Genomic DNA, 17,795 nt, shown 5'->3' with positions numbered 1-17,795 from the left:
TCCACGACCCCATCAGCACAGGTTAATTAGATTTTTTTCTCCTGATAGTTGTTCTTTCATTTCTATAGTTTTGCCTAACCCGAACGTTTCTTATAAACTGAATCATCCAATACGATTTGGGTCTTGTGGGATCAACTTTTTTCACTTAACATAATGTACATGATGCTTTATCCAGGTGATAGTATGTTTCAGGACTTTATTGCTTTTTATTTTTTTGTCAAAGGTTTATTTTTATTTTTATTGGAAAGCAAATATACAGAGAGGAAGAGAGACAAGAAAGATTTTCTGTTCGATGTTTCACTCTCCAAGTGGCTGCAAAGGCCAGAGCTGAGTCGATCCAAAGCCAGGAGCCAGGAGCTTCTTCCAGGTCTCCCACATGAGTGCAGGGTCCCAAGGCCTTGATCCAGCCTCCGTTGCTTTCCCAGGCCACAAGCAGGGAGCTGGACGGGAAGTGGAGCAACCAGGACACAAGCTGGCTCCCATATTGGATCCTGGTGCTTGCAAAGTGAGGACTTACCCATTGAGCCATCCCACCAGGCCCATAAATGAATCTTGAAAAAGAAAAAAGAGCTCATTCTGTACCTGTCATTTGATATTCCATATTCGTGATTGCATTTATGCACCACTCATCACATTAAGTTGATACTGTTTTTATTTTTCAGATTTTGCAATGTTGTTGGCATTTAAGTTATAATTATGTGTCATTCGGAAAGGCTTTACAAAAACTATAAACAGCAAGAACACTTAGACTTTCTTCAAACTTTGTGTAATTTTGATAATATATGTCAGTGTGAACATTTCCACATATTAAGAAAGCAATTCATGATACACATGGATGCCCTTTCAATGGATTTCTTCTTCAAGTCGGAGAACAACTGAGAATTTGAAAGCCCACCCTCTCAGGACAGCTAGATTTAGGGAGGTGTATGCAAGAATTTGGCGTTAGGAGGAAATTTGGAGGTCAGTATTTGACCAAGTCCACTTAGGGATCAAAGAGTAACTGTTCCTCGCTCAGGGCGACTGGGCTCTCCAGAGACCAGGGATCTTTTATTCCTTCTTGACTCAGCAGGCTGGAGGCTCCAGGGATTGGTGCACACCATCTGACAGCAGGTGCAGGGAGCAGAAGCCAAGCCACTTGTTATAGAGCTGCTGGTTACTCTCTTTCCACACTGTCTCCACCCCCAGTCACTCAGTTCCCTTTCTGAGCCTCTTAGGGCAGGATTTGCAAACTTGCATTTTCATTTTGAGTAAGGACCAGCCCTATCATTTGCAAAACTCCTGCTTTCCGGTAACAGCCTAAGCCTGCCCCCACTCTGAGGCCCTCTCACGTGGCCACTGCCCTGGTGCTGGGACAGCAGAGGTGGCCTGAAGCCTTGAGATCTGCACCTACATGGGGGATCTGGAAAAAGCTTTTGACTCCTGGCTTCAGATTGGCTGAGCTCTGGCTGCTGCAGCCATTTGAGGAGTGGACCAGTAGATGGAAAATTTTTCTCTCTGTATTTTGTTCTCTCTGTAAATCTGACTTTCCTGGAAAAAAAAAATCTTTAAAATAAAAGCATGTGACAGGAGAGACCAAAGTTTCAGAAAGATTATTTAAGTGTGGTTTCCAAGAGAGAAGTTTGCGGTATAAGAGAAGGCATATGCTCCATGAACAGCATGAACAAAGCTTCGAAGCAAGTGTCTACTGTGAATGGGGAACTGAGAGAAGCCGACGTGATGAGAATATGGTAGGCAAAGGAGAAAGTGAAGGCGATGAAGGCAGCGGTGCAGAACCTTTAAAACAAGGTGACCAATGGTTACCAAGTTTTCAGGGGAAGTCTCTCTCTCTCTCTCTCTCTCTCTCTCTCTCTCTCTCTCTGTGTCACACACACACACACACACACACACACACACACACACACATACACACACAGAGTCACCACAGTTAAGTTACTCTACTTGTCCAGGCAGGAGAGAAAGTTGACCTGGACTATGGCAATGGAAGCAAGACATAGTACAAGTAGCTGATTGTTTGCGTTTACTGAGGTGCAAGAGACTGGGAGAAATGCAATTTTAGAAGTCTGTTCCAAATGCATTAATTCTGAAGTGTCCGCAGATTTGGAACTCAATATAGAGACCAGAGAGGAGATAAACTCAATAAACTCAGCAGTTAACAGAACACAGAGGTTTACAGCCAGGACAGCAGACAAAATAGCCCTGGGGGAGGGGAGAGTGAAAGCACGCTTCCACCCCCCACCAACAGAGCCTGGATGGCTCTGAGAATTGAACACCAGAAACAAAAGAAACTTGCGAAGGAATCTGAGATGGAGCAAGCAATGAAGTAGGCGTGAAATGAGGGCAGGTTTAAGGCATGAGTGTTTAAAGAGGGATCCACTCCACTGAAGGATCCCGCCTGAATGTGGACTGGAAGTTACCAACTGATGCCTGTGGTCACCTTGGGAGGTCTGGATTCTTTTCTCCTTTTCCGACTCCATTTCACTGTTCAGGAGCGAGGAACAGTGGATGCTATTGGGTGAGGTGGGGAATGGGTGAGGGGGGAGGGACAGGACCCTGACAGGAGTGGGAGGAGCTGGGGGAAGTCAGGATTGTCCTGCCGCTGCTCGGCCTCCTAATGTCTCATTAGGTGGTTTCAAGTGCCTTGTAGTGACAACAGGTTGCCTTTTAACAAGGGGACATGTAAAATGGCTCTAACAAAGGGTGTCCATTGGCCGTGTTTTGTGGAGCTCCCTCCTCTGAGAAATCGGCACCCAATCCCACTTCTGCCTCCTTATGATTAGCTTCAGAGAGGAACTCTTGCACTGTTGACTTCTATCCTTTTCTTGAAAAGCTAAGAACTTCCTTTTTCCTGTGTCTTGCAAAAGAAAGGAAATGGATTTGAAAATTACATTTGCCATTAACAAGTCACCTGATCCTGGGGAGGGGCCAAAGAATCTCTGAATCTCACAGAAGATGATGGCAGTATTCTCCTGTATAGGGTTATTGTGGGAATTAACTCAGTGATTGAGCATACAGCACTTAGAACAGCAACTCTCACATTGTAGGTGCTACCTGTTAGTCTCATTATTCTCAGCAAGACATAACTTCCTCCAGAATTACTACTGCCTTCAGACTCAGACTGTTGAGTGCAATAAAATCAGGTTAAACAGGAAAAAGTGTACAATGTTTTCCATATAATTTATTTGTAACTGTAAGGAGATCATGAGAGAAACCATGCTGAGTTGCCACCTAGCTGAGGATGACAAGTGACCGTTCCCACAACAGCTTTTTGGTACTGCTGACAGAATCTTTAATGATTCTGGTAGAATACCATCTCTATGGTCTGAAACAACCATATAATGTTTTTGTAAATATAAAACATTAATAAGGGGCCTTTATCCCACAGCAAAACAAAAAAAAAAAAAAGAGAAAAGAGAAAAAGAGGAAGAAGAAGAAAAGGAGAGAAGGTTAAGTTAGGTAGGCTGGAGGGAGAGAGGGGTGGAGCCAGGGAAGGAGGCTTGGTAGAGTGTTATCTTCAGGAAGAACCATTTCCTCAAGTGCATGTGACCTTGACGGAGGTTCCTTGTCCTGTACCTTGGCCAGTGCATTCTGCCAAATGCCTGGCCTGCAGTCCCAATGTGATCATATGAGAGTGCACAGTCCCTATAGGTAAAGGGACATTGTGTCTGCTACGTGCATTCCAGGGGTTCAGAGAAAAACACCCACAGGCACTTGCACGTGGCACTTCCTAGGGCTACCCTAGCGGAACAGCAGGAGCCAGGCAGCTTGAACACTGCACGTTCACTTTCTCGCCATCTGGGAAGCTGAGGTGTGCGCTCACGTGCTGGCAGCACTGGTTTCTCCTGGGCCCCAGTCCTTGCTTTGCACAAGGCTGAGCGTTGTGTTATGGCCTTTCCTTTGGATCTTAGTTAATATTCTTGATAATAAACTGATCAACAAGTGTGTTCCTGGTTTCCATGAGGTGTCCCAGCAGATTTAATCAAACCCAAAGAAATAAAGTGAGTCTTGGTTTATAGCCCGTTGATCAGTTATGCAGGTAACAGCGCTGTGATTGGCACCCAAAGGCAGGGACAGTCCTGTGGGACTGAGACCCGAGGCAGTGAGATCTGATGCTACCTGCAAGACATGTTGGAACTGTCCAGTGGAGAACTACTTGCTGTGGGGTGTGTGAGTAGGGTGGAATCTTTTTCTCTGAGAAGCGTTATGTGTACATTTTCCCATATTCTTTATTATTTTATTTTATGATACAATTCTATAGGCTCCTAAATTCTTTTTTAAAAAGTCATTTCTTTATTTGAGAGAGAGAAGGAAAAAGACATAGTGCCAGCGTTCCCAACTGCTGGTTTCCTCCCCAGGTGGCCAACACCTGGGAGCTGAGCCAATCTGAAGCCAGGACCCAGGAGCTTCCTCCTGGTCTCCCATGTGGGTGCAGGGTCCCAAGATTTGGGGCCATCCCCCACTGCATTTCCTGGCCACAAGCAGGGAGTTGGATGGAAAGAAGAGCAGCTGGAACACAGGAACTGGCACCCATATGGGATGCTGGCATTTGCAGGCAGAGGATTAACCAGCCATGCCTTCGCACCAGCACCCCATAGTAATTTTCCTACTCCGTCTTTCCTTCTAGGCAACATTTCTCTATTCGTTGGTATTCCACCTGCCTGTGTTTGTAATCCCCTCCTTAAGGACCTGGTTCACAGTAGGCATTTGTTCAAGGAATGAATGAACCTGCTATCGCTCGGGGTCTCGGCTTTGGTAACATCAGCCGTGGCAGGGGCTTGACTTTCTCGGCCAATCGCGGACAGCTAGAGTCCTTCGCGCCCCCGCTTTGCGCCCCCCGCTTCGCTCCAGGGACTTGGCTTACGTTTGATGAAATCAACCGATTGGTTCCCTCGGCGCCATCCACCCCGACGACAGCCGGAGGGACGGGGCGCGGACCAATGGACGCCGGCGGAGGGCGGGGTCTGCCACGCGGCGCCGGTATAACCGAGCAGGCAGCGCGCGCGCTTCCCTCCCGGCGCGGGCAGCGGTGCGGGCCATGGCTGCGGCTACTCTCTGCTCGGTGTTGGCTGCCAGGCTGCTCCGGCCCGCGCAGAGCTGCCGCCTGCGGCATCGTGCCTTCCACCTCGCTGCCGTCCGGTGAGTGGGGTCCGGAGGGCTGTGGAGGTGGAGGACTACCGGGGCTCCCGAGCGCGCACCGAGGGATGTCCATCCCGAGCATCCCGGCGCCCGAGGGGGTGTGGCGGGAGGCGCCGTGGCCCCGAGCCGTGGCCGCAGTCCGCCACCCAGGTGCTCGCTCCCAGGTGGGCTGGCACCGCAGGGGGAGCCGGTCTCCCCGCGGCGCACGGGGCCAGTCCGCCGACAGGCACCGAGGGGCTGTGGGACCGCCCGGGATGTGTGTGGGAATTTAACGAAAGGGAACGAGCGGAAGCCCGCCGGGCGAGCCGGGCTGGGATGCAGAGAGCAGTCTCGGAGGAAGCAGGGAGGACTTCCTGGGCGAGCGGCGGCCGAGGCTCGTGCGGAGCAGCCCTGGGCGAGCCGGCCCTGCCGGGGCCCTAGCGGCGGCCGCGGTCGGTGCAGTCTGATGAAATCGCCCGGCGCGCTTGCCCGCCCCGGGGGCGTGGCCCGCGCGTCTCTGCCCGCCGCAGGCAGGCTGGGTGCCCTGTGGTCACCCTGGCTCTGACTGCAGCCCACCCCGAGCGGGCCAGTGCCAGGCTGAGGAGGCCGAGGTTGCCAGGGCCTGGGGGAGGGTAGAAAGAATGGAGCGTTATTGTGCCATGCAGAGCGAGTTTGCGTTTGACTAGAGGAAGGGTACTGGAGATGGATGGCGATACTGGTTGCATAACTTTATGAAGATGTGCAGCTGGGGGGCGGGGGTAGGATGACCAATTTTGGTGTTATTTGTGTTTTATTGTAATGACAGAGAGATAGAAACATAAAATGTCCTGGAGAAAAGGAAAAGCTTTCTTTGTTTTCATTAGATTTTCCTCAACTTTCTAGACCTCAGATTCATTTTTTTCCCCCTTTTTCATTTTGTTTGAGAGACAGACACTGAGAGGAAGAAAGAGAGAGTTTCCATCTGCTGGTTCACTTCCCAAGTGCCAGCAACAGCCAGGGCTGAGTGAGGTGGAAGCTAGGCATCACAAACTGGCTGTGCCAAACACCCACTCAAATCTCAAGCCTGGGCTTCAAGAGTCTTGTGGAGGGGCTGTGATTTCTCTCCCCAGCTCTGGGCTCACCTGGAACATTCTTAGGGCATTGGCATGGCTGGAACCCATGCCTTGTGCAGCTCCTTTTTTCCCTCTAGCCGATGTTGACCATGTAGCAGACGCTGTGCCAGGTGTGTAAATTCAGAGGTGATGGAAAAATATCTCCGTGGTGGAGTAAACATTCCTATCAGGGAGTGAACACCTGATAATTTTCACTTGCTGCAGAAACGCTGTCAGGGACACCTCCCAGGTACCAGAAGCAGAGAATGGCCCCTTGGGGCCCTGAAGACACATCTGGGAGGGGACATTCAGAGTCCTGCTTTGGCCTGATGATCCTGGCCAACCTCTCCAGTCCCGTTTCCCACAACTCTCCGTCCTCTGCCGAGCCTCTGGGCACTGGCCACGTGTGCCTGTGATCACACCTCTGTATAAAGATGCTCCAATTCATTACTTAAAGAATCAGACCACTTCAGGGCTGGCTAGGACACCATTTGGGACGCCCCCTTCCCCTTTCACAGCACCTGGGGTTAAGTTCTACCCCTGCTTCTGATCCAGCTTTCTGCTCATGGGCACTCTGGCGGGCAGGCAGCTCAAGCACTTGGCTTCCTGCCACCCACTTGGGACACCTGGAATGTGTTCCAGGTTCCTGGCTTCAGCCTGGTCCAGCCTGGGCTGTTGCAGGCGTCTGGGGAGTGAACCAGTGAAGGGAAGGTCTCTGCCTCTGTCATGGCCTTCCAGATAAAAGTGAAACAGGTAAATGTAAAAGAACAAGGACATGATGCTTACACTCCTGGTTACAAATGTTCCTCGGTTCCCCTGCCTGCTGGAAGATCCTAGGGGGGACATGCCTCTGTGGGCAGTCTGTATTTTCCTAACATGCACCTGCTTATGCTGCTCCCACTTGCTGCTTTGCCTACTGCCAGTTGTAGTGTGAGAAATCCCATTCTATGTATTCCTTCTGGAGCATTCAGGGCTGAGGTTCATCATGTAGGGAAGGGGGTGCTGAAGTCACAGGCGGACTGGGGCTTTGCAGAGCTTTGCTTGTCTCTGCTAGCCTTGAGTTTGTCTTCTGTAGAACAGAGCTATTACAGCTCACAGGTAGCCATGAGAATAAGCTGGCTACAGTACTTAGCAATAAGCACCTCAGTGCTATTTCCCTTTGTGTCTTTCCCTATTAGTATATAATAGAACCCTTGCCAAAACGACTAATGGCAGTCCTTAAAGCTGTCAGCGAGATGAAGATGCTCCTGGCAGGTTTTCATTTTGCATTTAACTAATCATCTCCCTAGTCTGTGAATTCATTGATTTAAAATTTTTTAAAAGATTTATTTATTTTTATTGGAATGTCAGATATAGAGGGAGGAGGAGCGACAGAGGAAGATCTTCTGTCTGAAGATTCTCTCTCCAAGTGACCTCAATCGCCAGAGCTGAGCCGATCTGAAGCCAGGAGCCAGGAGCCTCTTCCAGGTCTCACACATAGGTGCAGGGTCCTAAGATTTTGGGCCGTCCTCGACTGCTTTCCCAGGCCACAAGCAGGGATCTGGATGGAAAGTGGAGCTGCCAGGACACTGGCAGTCATGGGATCCTGGCATGTGTGAGGATTTTAGCCGCTAGGCTACAGTGCCCAGGCCCTAATTATTTTTTTTCAAATGACATCTATGCAAGCGTTGAATTGCTAAATAAATGATGGCTAAACCATTTTGATTTTCCGAGATGGCTCTGTCTCTGCTGCCTGTTTCTTTTGGGGAGAGGTAACCGTTACTTTACCGACTTCCTCTCTGGGCACAAGAGATGATGGGAAATCCATGAGTGTGCCAGTGACTCACAGGGCTATGTCATGTTTCATAGGATGTGGGGAGCAGGGGTCAGCTGGAGCACATTTGAATTGTGAAATCTGGTCATGCATTGTGGCTTTGTTTTTGGTCTGTGTCACTTTGACAATGCTGTGTTTTAAAAGTAAACTGGCATAACATCCAGAACCTGCCCTTGAAAGCAAAGCTTGGGACTTGGAACGCTGACTTCTTCCAGAACCCTGTGTCCTTAAGTGTAGATTGTTGCTTTTGGTCCAAATGCAAAGTGCATCATTTCCAAAGCAACTTTGTATGAAGTGCAAGCTAAGTCCTTCTCACTGAATATTATTATGAATGCAGTTTATCTCCTTACCGGTCTGTATAAGATGCCTGTGCATCTTAGACATGTATATGTCTGTGTGTGTGTATGCATACTTGTGGATACACACAGTAATCCCTTTGTATCTTATCCTCAGGTGTGGAAATCCCTTATATAAAATGACAAATATTTGCCTATAATGTATGCGCATCCTTTCAAAATTTTAAATCATCTGCAGATTACTGATGATACCTAATACAATGTAAATGCCACGTAAACAGTTGTCTGACTATATTATTAAGAAATAATGATTGGAAAAAAGATGTATGAGTACAGTTATGTAGACTTAATACTATTTCAATTGACCATACTATGCATAAAAATTAAATGCTAAGAACATTGTCTGCAATGCTACATGATTCCATAAGATTTGAGCCAGCAAATTATGAAATTAAATACTTTACAGGATGCAAAACAGATGATTATAAAATACTGCATTAAATATAAGAAACTGGGCCCAGAGCCATGTCTCTGTAGCCAAAGTCCTTGCCTTATAAGCTCCGGGATCCCATATGGGCACCCGTTCATGCCCCGGCTTTTCCACTACCTGCTTGTGGCCTGGGGAAACAGTGGAGAACAGCCCAAAGCCTTGGGACCCTGCACCCACATGGGAGACCTGAAAGAAGCTCTTGGCTTAGGATAGGCTCAACTCTGGTATTGCGGTGACTTGGGAGTGAACCAGCAGATGGAAGATCTTTGTATCTCTTTATCTCTGTAAATCTGATTTGCCTTTCTGATAATGATAAATAAATCTTTTTTAAAAAAGAAATCTAAGATGCTACAGTGTAGCTTAAAATTTATGCTATTTTATCATGCAAATAAAGAGCGGACCTGGGGGATTTAAGATTACTAAAGCTCTAAAAATGGCCGTGAGAATTAATTCTATCTGACCATATGAAATGTCCAATGTGATGTCATTTCTGAGAATTAAAATTGTGCTGTTGCAAGGAAGCTGATGTTCACTGGTCTCTAGGTTGGAGCATGACACTGAATTCATGATATTGAGGACAGAAACTAAAGGGAATGCCTTGATTGCATGGGATTTTTAAGATGTTTTCACTTACTTAGAAGGCAGAATTAGGCCCGGTGCGATAGCGTAGCAGTTAAAGTCCTTGCCTTGAACGTGCCGGGATCCCATATGGGTGCCAGTTCTAATCCCAGTAGTCCTGCTTCCCATCCTTATAACCAGCTCCCTGCTTATGGCCTAGGAAAGCAGTCAAAGATAGCCCAAAGCCTTGGGACCCTGCACCCACATGGGAGACCCAGAGGAGGCTCCTGGCGCCTGGCTTTGGATTGGCTCAGCTTTGGCCATTGCGGCCGTTTCGGGAGTGAACCACTGGACGGAAGATCTTCCTCTCTGTCTCTCCTCCTCTCTGTATATCTACTTTCCAATAAGAATAAATAAATCTTAAAAAAAAAAAAGGCAGAATTAGAAAAAAGAGAGAGAGAGAGATTTTCTAAGTGCTGGTTCATTCCACCAGTGGCCACAATGCCTAAGGCTAGATTAGGTCAAAGCTAGGCGTTTAGGACTCCATCAGGCTCTCCCACATCTGCTGCCCGCCTAGGCACATTAGCAGAGAGCTGGGTTAGAGTGGAATAATTGGGACTTGAACCAGTGCCCTCATAGGAGCTGGTGCTGCAGGAAATAGATTTATGCGTTATGCCACACTGCCAGCCCCCACGCACATCCAACATCAGAGTGCCTAGTGGGAAACCTGCTAATGTGCACAATGGAAGGCAACAAATGGTGCTTCTCTGCTGGGGTTGCTGACACCTGCACGGGAGACAGATGGAGTCCCAGCCACCTGACTCCTTCCTGATTTAACCCTGGCTACTGCAGGGACTTGGGGAGCGAGCTTGGTTGTGATAAACTCTGTGTTTCTGTCTCTCTGCCTTTGAAGTAAAATGCAAATATAAAACTAAAGTTAAAAATTTTTAAAAAAAGGCAATAAAAAAATAAAAGCACTATTAAACACCAAGAATCAGTCCACTAACAGAAATCATCTGAAACATATGACTCAATGAACTCTGAGTAGATCTAGGAGAAACTGGAAGGTCGTGGTGGAGAGAGGGCAGAGAAACACAGCGGAACCCCTCAACGAGGGGACAGCGGGGGAGGAGACACTAGGAGGTAGGGGCCTCAGCTCGTCGGGACTGAGAACTAGGTGTCAGTTGCTTCAACTCCATCAGCCTTGTCCCCTTCAGTATGTAGCTGAGCCCACACTTGCCCCTTGGAATCTGCCCTTGAGCTTTCATTTGTACTTGGGTTGGGCACCAGGGTCTTTGAACCCAAGCTTCGGGTATCCATAACAACTTTGCGTGGCCATGGCTTTACCTTTTGCACAATGCCAGGGTAATGTTTGGTTGTATGACTCTGTTGCCTTCTGCAGAAACGAGGCTGTGGTCATTTCCGGAAAGAAGCTAGCCCAGCAGATCAAGCAGGAAGTACGGCAGGAGGTGGAAGAGTGGGTGGCCTCTGGCCACAAGCGACCACATCTGAGCGTCATCCTGGTGGGCGAGAATCCTGCCAGTCACTCCTACGTTCTCAACAAAACCAGGGCAGCTGCTGACGTGGGTAGGTGTCACTGTTCAATCAGGGTTTATCAGAAGTGCGTGCCATTGTCAGTGCACCTGCATTTTCTGAAGTGAAAAACCCCAGTGCAGGAGGCCAGTGTGCTAGAATTTGTCCTGAGGAAACTGGGCTGGATCTATGTGGCAGGCTGGAGGGGCTAGGGTGGGGTGGCATGTGTTTGAGATTCTTGGGGTGTCCAGAGGTGTAAGTTCAGTTCTGGGTATGAGCATGGTGCAGGTGACCTTGCAGGTGTTTTACGCTTGCCTCCTTGAGTGACACTGAGTGGCTTTATGTTGGGGCACCTGTACTGTGCAGGCCAAGGGGCTGAGGTGGGGGAAGTTTGAGCAACAGACTATTGGGAAGCATCAGGGACTCCATGGCTGAGACCGCAGTCCTGGAGGTCCAGGAAATGCTGGGACTTCTGACAATTCAGTTTTCTCTTTCTTCACTGATTGAGTCCAAAGCCTGTCATGCGGGTGTGTGCTAGAGCTTTGTGCGGTACTACAGAATGCTGGGACTACAGGCAGGTGGGCAGGCTCGGGATTGCTTCTGCCCACTCATCTGGTGCTTCCGCGCCGGTGGCCTGAGCTCCAGGTGCCCTTCTGTTCTGTAGGGCAGGGCAGGGCTGCTGCATACCTGCCTTTTTCACTGATAACATTAAAAACCTTCACACTGCCTCTTGTGAAGACATTGGGAGCTAGCATGGTAGAACTAGCAAGATAAATGCTTTTAGTTGTTCTGGCCCATAAAATAAGGTTAAGAAAGATTGCAAAGACCGATTATGCGAAGTGTGGGGCTGCGAGGCCTGTACTTTCATGCCTATACACCTGAGAAGTTTCTTTGTTTCTGTTCCTTGGGAGCCAAGTCAGCTCCTTAGCCACCAGGACGGGTGATGACAAGAAGCCTGCTTGATACCAAGCGTGGCCAGCGGCTTAGCCATGCCCATGGAATGTGCCAATGTGGTTTAAACCATATTTTTTCCCCCTCAGGAATCAACAGCGAGACAATTGTGAAGCCAGCATCAATCTCAGAGGAAGAATTGTTGAATTTAATTAACAAACTCAATAACGATGACAATGTGGATGGTCTCCTCGTTCAGCTGCCTCTTCCAGGTGGGTTTGGGGTCCACATATTTGCCAGGCAGTAGAGAGGTTTAGTTAAATTCGTATGCCCAGCTCTTAATGTGGGGTTCATCCAAAGCCAAGGTAAACTGGATGAGGGAGGGTTTCCTAAGACACGGGGCCGACTTGCTCAGAAAACCAGTGCCTCCTCTTGATACTGAGGCTGTGATACAAAGGATAGTGGAAGCAGTCTGTTGTAAAAGAGGATCTTGGGCCCGTGGCCTAGCGGCTAAAGTCCTCGCCTTGAACGCGCTGGCATCCCATATGGACACCGGTTCTAATCCCAGCAGCTCCACTTCCCATCCAGCTCCCTCCTTGTGGCCTGGGAAAGCAGTCGAGCACAGCTCAAAGCCTTGGGACCCTGCATCCATGTGGGAGACCCAAAAGAGGCTCCTAGCTCCTGGCTTCAGATCGGCGCAACACTGGCCATTGTGCTCACTTGGGGAGTGAATCATCAGATGGAAGATCTCTGTCTCTCCTCCTCTCTGTATATCTGACTTTCCAATAAAAAATAAATCTTAAAAAAAGAGGATATTGGCCTTGATTGACCCTGGTAGCTGGGCCCTGCTGGATGTGCGGCCCTTCTCTGCAGATGATGAGGTCTATTGCGGAGGTAAATTGAAGTGCGGGACTGGATTGGAATGACAGGGTTCTTTTTTTTTTCCCAGAACACATCGATGAGAGGAAGATTTGCAATGCTGTGTCCCCCTACAAGGATGTTGACGGCTTTCATGTGATCAATGTTGGGCGCATGTGTTTGGACCAGGATTCCATGCTCCCGGCCACCCCGTGGGGAGTGTGGGAGATAATTAAGCGAACAGGTAGGCATTGCCCAGAGTTGGATGTTTGGGTCAGTGTTAGAAAAGAAGCCCTTGCAGAATCCCTGCAGATCCAGGGTACATACCACACACCACAGCTGACCTCTCTCGCAGATACCTGGATGGGTTTTGCCATTTAATCAAGAGCCTTAGCACAGGAGACTTGAGATTCAATATTAGTGCACAGTCAAATCGTTCTGTGGACACACGGTACTTACTCTTGTCTGTTAGCCCTCGCTGGATGTGGTAGCTCCAGCTGATAGGTGAGACAATAAGCTCAAGAAATCCTCCACAGTCAGAACGGGGTTCACTGGGGAGATGGGGATGAGGGTTGGTGCAGTTGTTAAGATGCCTCTTAGGGTTCTGTAAGCCATGTCAAAGTGCCTGGGTTCTAGTCCTGGCCTTACTATCCATTCCAGCTTCCTGCTAGTGCACACCCTGGGAAGGCAGCAGGTGATGGTGTTAGGTGGTTGGGTCCCTGTGACTCATATGCGAGACCCAAATTGAGCCCTTCATTCCTGGCTTTCAGTCTGTCCCGGGTCTGGCTGTTGGAAGCAATCTGAGGAGGGAACCTGTAGCTGGAAAGTCTATCTGTCTTTCAAATATACTAAATAATCAAAAGGCCTGCTCCCTTTATTGAAGAGGAAAGTTAAGTTCTCTTTCCCTGTCTCTTCCCAACTTGATGGAAATGCCCATATATATAAAAACCAAAACAGAGCAACTGGATTTACATGCTGGCTGGGCCATCTGACTTCCTTTTCCTTTGATGTTCATTCTCAGCATAGACTGGTTCTGTGCTGCATGTAAATGTATGTATTTGAAATGTTCTCCTAGGCATCCCAACCCTAGGGAAGAATGTGGTTGTGGCTGGAAGGTCCAAAAATGTTGGCATGCCCATTGCAATGTTATTGCACACGGATGGGGCACATGAGCGGCCTGGAGGTAAGGAACCTGCCCTCCCCGCCACGCCCCTTCTCGTCCCTGCCATGAGAACCTTCGACAGCTTTCTAGTGGACAGTTGGATGGTGTTATTCCCTTCGCTCTACTGTGTGAATGTGTTGTGATGAATTCACGGCTGTGTAGATGGTGACCCTGGAAGAGAAGTTCAGCTTGTGTCCTCAGAGTTTTATCTTAATACTCATTTATTGTGCAACTAGCCTCAGAAATAAATTCAAGTGTTCAGTATAAGTAGGCTTTACAATCGTGTAGTTACAGCTTTGGTAGTGGGAGCTGAGAAGCGGTTCTTCATTTAAAGTTAGAATTTAGCAGAAGAAACATTTTGGGCTGTGGTAAATGACTAAACTGATGACTGGATTATGTCATGCCAAATTCTATTAAATTTAACTGAAAGACAAATTGGTTACTGCTCATTATTATAACTATGGCCTTCCCTGATTACATCAGATATAACAGAACAACTATTTTCCAGAGATCTTTTGCCATAATTAATAAAGGAAGGATATTATAATAGGTAAAATTGAGAGTCTGCTTAGCAGGAGTAAATTTAATTGCGGTAACTCTAAAATACAGAGCTGGGACCATAAGAGCGAGCTATAAGAAACTAGGTTTAACTTTAAAAAATAGAGGTTATTTATCTGTCCAGAAACTGTGGCAGAAGCATTAGTTCTGCAAGATTCTGAACTTGTACGGTGATGTGACAGGTTGGGATTCAGTCCAGGCCTACCCTTGACTTGGCAGTCAAGCCATCTGCTTTTCCCTGTGTAGGTGATGCCACGGTGACAATATCCCATCGCTACACTCCCAAAGAGCAGCTGAAGAAACACACCATTCTCGCGGATATTGTAGTATCCGCTGCAGGTGAGGAAGCTGGGGCGGGAAGGAGTGAGGTCACACCTCTTGTCTCACTCCCTGATGACCAGACTTCCTGTACTCACACATGCAGCTACATCAGGGGAAGGGACACTGGTTTCTGGCATTCCACTGTATTGTTACTACAGACTGAATGTTTTTTCTAAAACCTCAGAATCTCTGCGGTGGTTTCCTAATGAACAGTTTTCATGAGAATGTGACAGGTAGAGTCTCCTTTTCAGTCCTGAGTTGTTCACCCATCTCTATCTCTAGGCATCCCAAACCTCATCACCGCAGATATGATTAAGGAGGGAGCAGCAGTGATCGATGTGGGCATAAACAGAGTTCAAGACCCCGTAACTGCTAAACCCAAGCTGGTTGGCGATGTGGATTTTGAAGGTAAATGGCTTAGTTTTTATAAAAAATAGAAAGCCAATCAGTACTGTTTTTAATGGACACTTAGAACATATTTTGAATGTAGCATTTAAACTTATGTTATCCTGATAATAACATTGAAATGGTTTTCATAAGAAATACTTTTTAAAATTATTTTAGCCATTTTAGGGTCATTTAGGTATATGATAAAATTGTGGAGAGCAGAGAGAAACTTTTTAGTAAGCTGATTTTTTCTTTAGACTTACATTACAAGTAAAACAGATTTGTGACTTTGTTTGCTTTGTTTTAGAGACATACTCATTTTTATTTAAAGGCAGATTTACAGAAAGAGACACAGAGAATAGATCTTCCATCTGCTGGTTCACTACCCAACTGGCTGAAATGGTTGGTGCTGACCTGATCCAAAGTCTCTCATGTGGTTGTAGGGTCCCAAGGATTTGAGCCATCCTCTGCTGCCTTCCTAGCCCATAAACAGGAAGCTGGATCATAACAGCGGTAACCTACTGGCTCAAGTCCTCGTCTTGCATACTCCAGGATCCCATATAAGTGCTGGTGCGTGTCCTGGTGGCCCATTTCCCATCCAGCTCCCTGCTTGTGGCCTGGGAAAGCAGTGGAGGACAGCTCAAAGCTTTGCAAAGCCTTGGGATCCTACGCCCACATGGAAGACCTGGAAGAGGCTCCGGGATCCTGGCTTCGAATTGGCTCAGCTCTGGCCATTGTGGCCGCAAACAGGTTGCTGGATGGGAAGTGGAGCTGCGCTGGGATTAGAACTGGCGTCCATATGGGATACCAGTGCATTCAAGGTGAGGACTTTAGCTGCTAGGCCACCACGCTGGGCCCAATAAAAATTTAAAAGTAAAAAAATCCTTACTTTTGAGAATATGACTTCTGAGTGACTTTGATGCTTATGAAGGTGCCATGTGCACTCCTGCTTTTCCTTTACATGCATCTGTCATGCCTGTCTCTGTTCCCACGTAGGCGTCAGGAAGAAAGCCGGCTACATCACTCCGGTCCCTGGGGGTGTGGGTCCCATGACTGTGGCAATGCTAATGAAGAACACCATTATTGCTGCCAAGAAAGTGCTGAGGGCTGAAGAACGGGAAGTGCTCAAGTCTACAGAGCGTGGAGTAGCCACCAGCTAACTGGTGCCTGCGAGCCAGGGGCAGCCCTCCAAACCAACTCAAGAAGCAAGCGGGCTGGCAGAAAATGCAATATATTTTAATTTATTCTCTTGTGATGGTTTAAAATGATGCTGTGTATTTATTGAAAGTTTAAATGGGTGGCAGTTGGCACACATGGCTCTACAGTCGTGCCATAGGGAGGGAGGCCAGTGGCACACTGGGGTGTGTAATCTAGCCAAGACAAGCAAGTAGCCTAATGGTTAATGTGGGAGCCACTGTCCCGTCAGGAATGGATGATAACTCTGTGAAGTCATGTCAGTTGAAAGTTTGCCTTTTCCAGGATTACATTTCCTAAGTGCTATTCCAATAAGAGTTGATCTCAGGTTCCAAACCTTCTGAGTTCAACCAGTCAAACCAAAGGAAAAAAAAAAAAATGTTGCTAGGGAGAATTAGGGAAAAGGTGAAGAGGAAATCATGGTAACTGAGTAGTAAAAATTGCAAATGTGTGTACCTGCTGATGGAGAGCCAGATTTGTGTAAGAACAGAACTGGATGGGAAAGAAGAGTGCACATAGTCATGTTCCTGAGCTTCCCCGTTGCTGGGACAGTGTCTGGAGTTCTGTGGCTGCTATTAGCTCTCCTTGTAGGTTTGTTACCCTTCCAAGAGGCCTCCCCATTTTAGTTTTCTAGAGTTGGAAGATTTGTTTTGTAAATTATTCACATTTATTGTGATGTTTGGCTTTTGCTATGCCTTAGACTTCATTGTTAAGTTTTTATTTGCGGGTGTTGGGGGGTGGGAATGCTATGATATCTTTGGTACTTCTTAAAACCTATTTTTGGAAACCACCACTTGGGCTTGATAATCACAAGAGCAGCTTGTACAAGTCTCCAACTTCCTTTTCCACCAAAGACTCGCTGGTAGCTGCCTGCTCTCCACCATGGGCTGTGGTGGCTTTCCCAGGTTTGAAGAGCTTAATTCTAAGATTTTCTGTGAGAGGTTGTATGTGTGAGTGCGTGTTAAATAAAACACATCTGTCTGGTGTGGAATGAGTTTCTGAAAGCCTGTGTCTTCCTGCCACTATTACCTAACCAGATACAATTTTCTTCACTGAGTATAATCTTTATATTTGGTGATACCTATTTCTATAACAGAATAGACTGAGGACCCATGGAGACACCAGCCTACTCGTTTTAAGTCTTACATTCCAACAGGTTAGTGTGGAACTAGGGATTCAATCAGTAAGAGGCACTTAAGTGATGACTCTTGTTCTGAGTGCTTGCTAAACCATGGTTGAAGGTACATGTTGCTACAAAGCACTTTTTGATGTGCTTGCCTGGTACAAGTCTCCATTTTTCTGATAACGTGTTTCTGGCACAGATCTGCTGCTAGGAAGGTGCTTGCCAGCCAGCTAGGTCCTCCCTGTGTTCTCAACTAGAGATGTGTGTCAGGGGTTTAATGTAGGCTGAGATGGCACCTGCTCTAGGCATGTTGAGATGGGAGAGAGAATTATCAGGGAGTTGACCTACTCCTTCCTTGTTCTTCCAGCTGGCTTAATCCTTTGGATAGTTTTCTGGGGAAGAAAGATG

General features: G+C 47.5%; 1 protein-coding gene across 1 annotated transcript; it reads left to right on the top strand.

Annotated features, from left to right (window-relative positions):
• Positions 1-5,002: 5,002 nt before the first annotated feature.
• On the top strand, positions 5,003-17,268 carry MTHFD2 (methylenetetrahydrofolate dehydrogenase (NADP+ dependent) 2, methenyltetrahydrofolate cyclohydrolase). Its single transcript, XM_040993676.1, has 8 exons — positions 5,003-5,133; positions 10,763-10,947; positions 11,934-12,056; positions 12,734-12,886; positions 13,718-13,825; positions 14,609-14,701; positions 14,966-15,091; positions 16,067-17,268. The coding sequence occupies exons 1-8, from the start codon at positions 5,033-5,035 to the stop codon at positions 16,228-16,230; spliced, it is 1,053 nt and encodes a 350-aa protein (XP_040849610.1). The 5' UTR covers positions 5,003-5,032; the 3' UTR covers positions 16,231-17,268.
• Positions 17,269-17,795: the final 527 nt, after the last annotated feature.

The sequence above is a fragment of the Ochotona curzoniae genome, unplaced genomic scaffold (genome assembly GCF_017591425.1).
Source record: "Ochotona curzoniae isolate NIBS_2020 unplaced genomic scaffold, NIBS_Ocur_1.0 contig_883, whole genome shotgun sequence".
In the NCBI taxonomy this organism is placed as follows: domain Eukaryota; kingdom Metazoa; phylum Chordata; class Mammalia; order Lagomorpha; family Ochotonidae; genus Ochotona; species Ochotona curzoniae.
The sequence above is the reverse complement of the archived record's forward strand: the minus strand, read 5'-3'. Positions and strand labels throughout refer to the sequence as shown.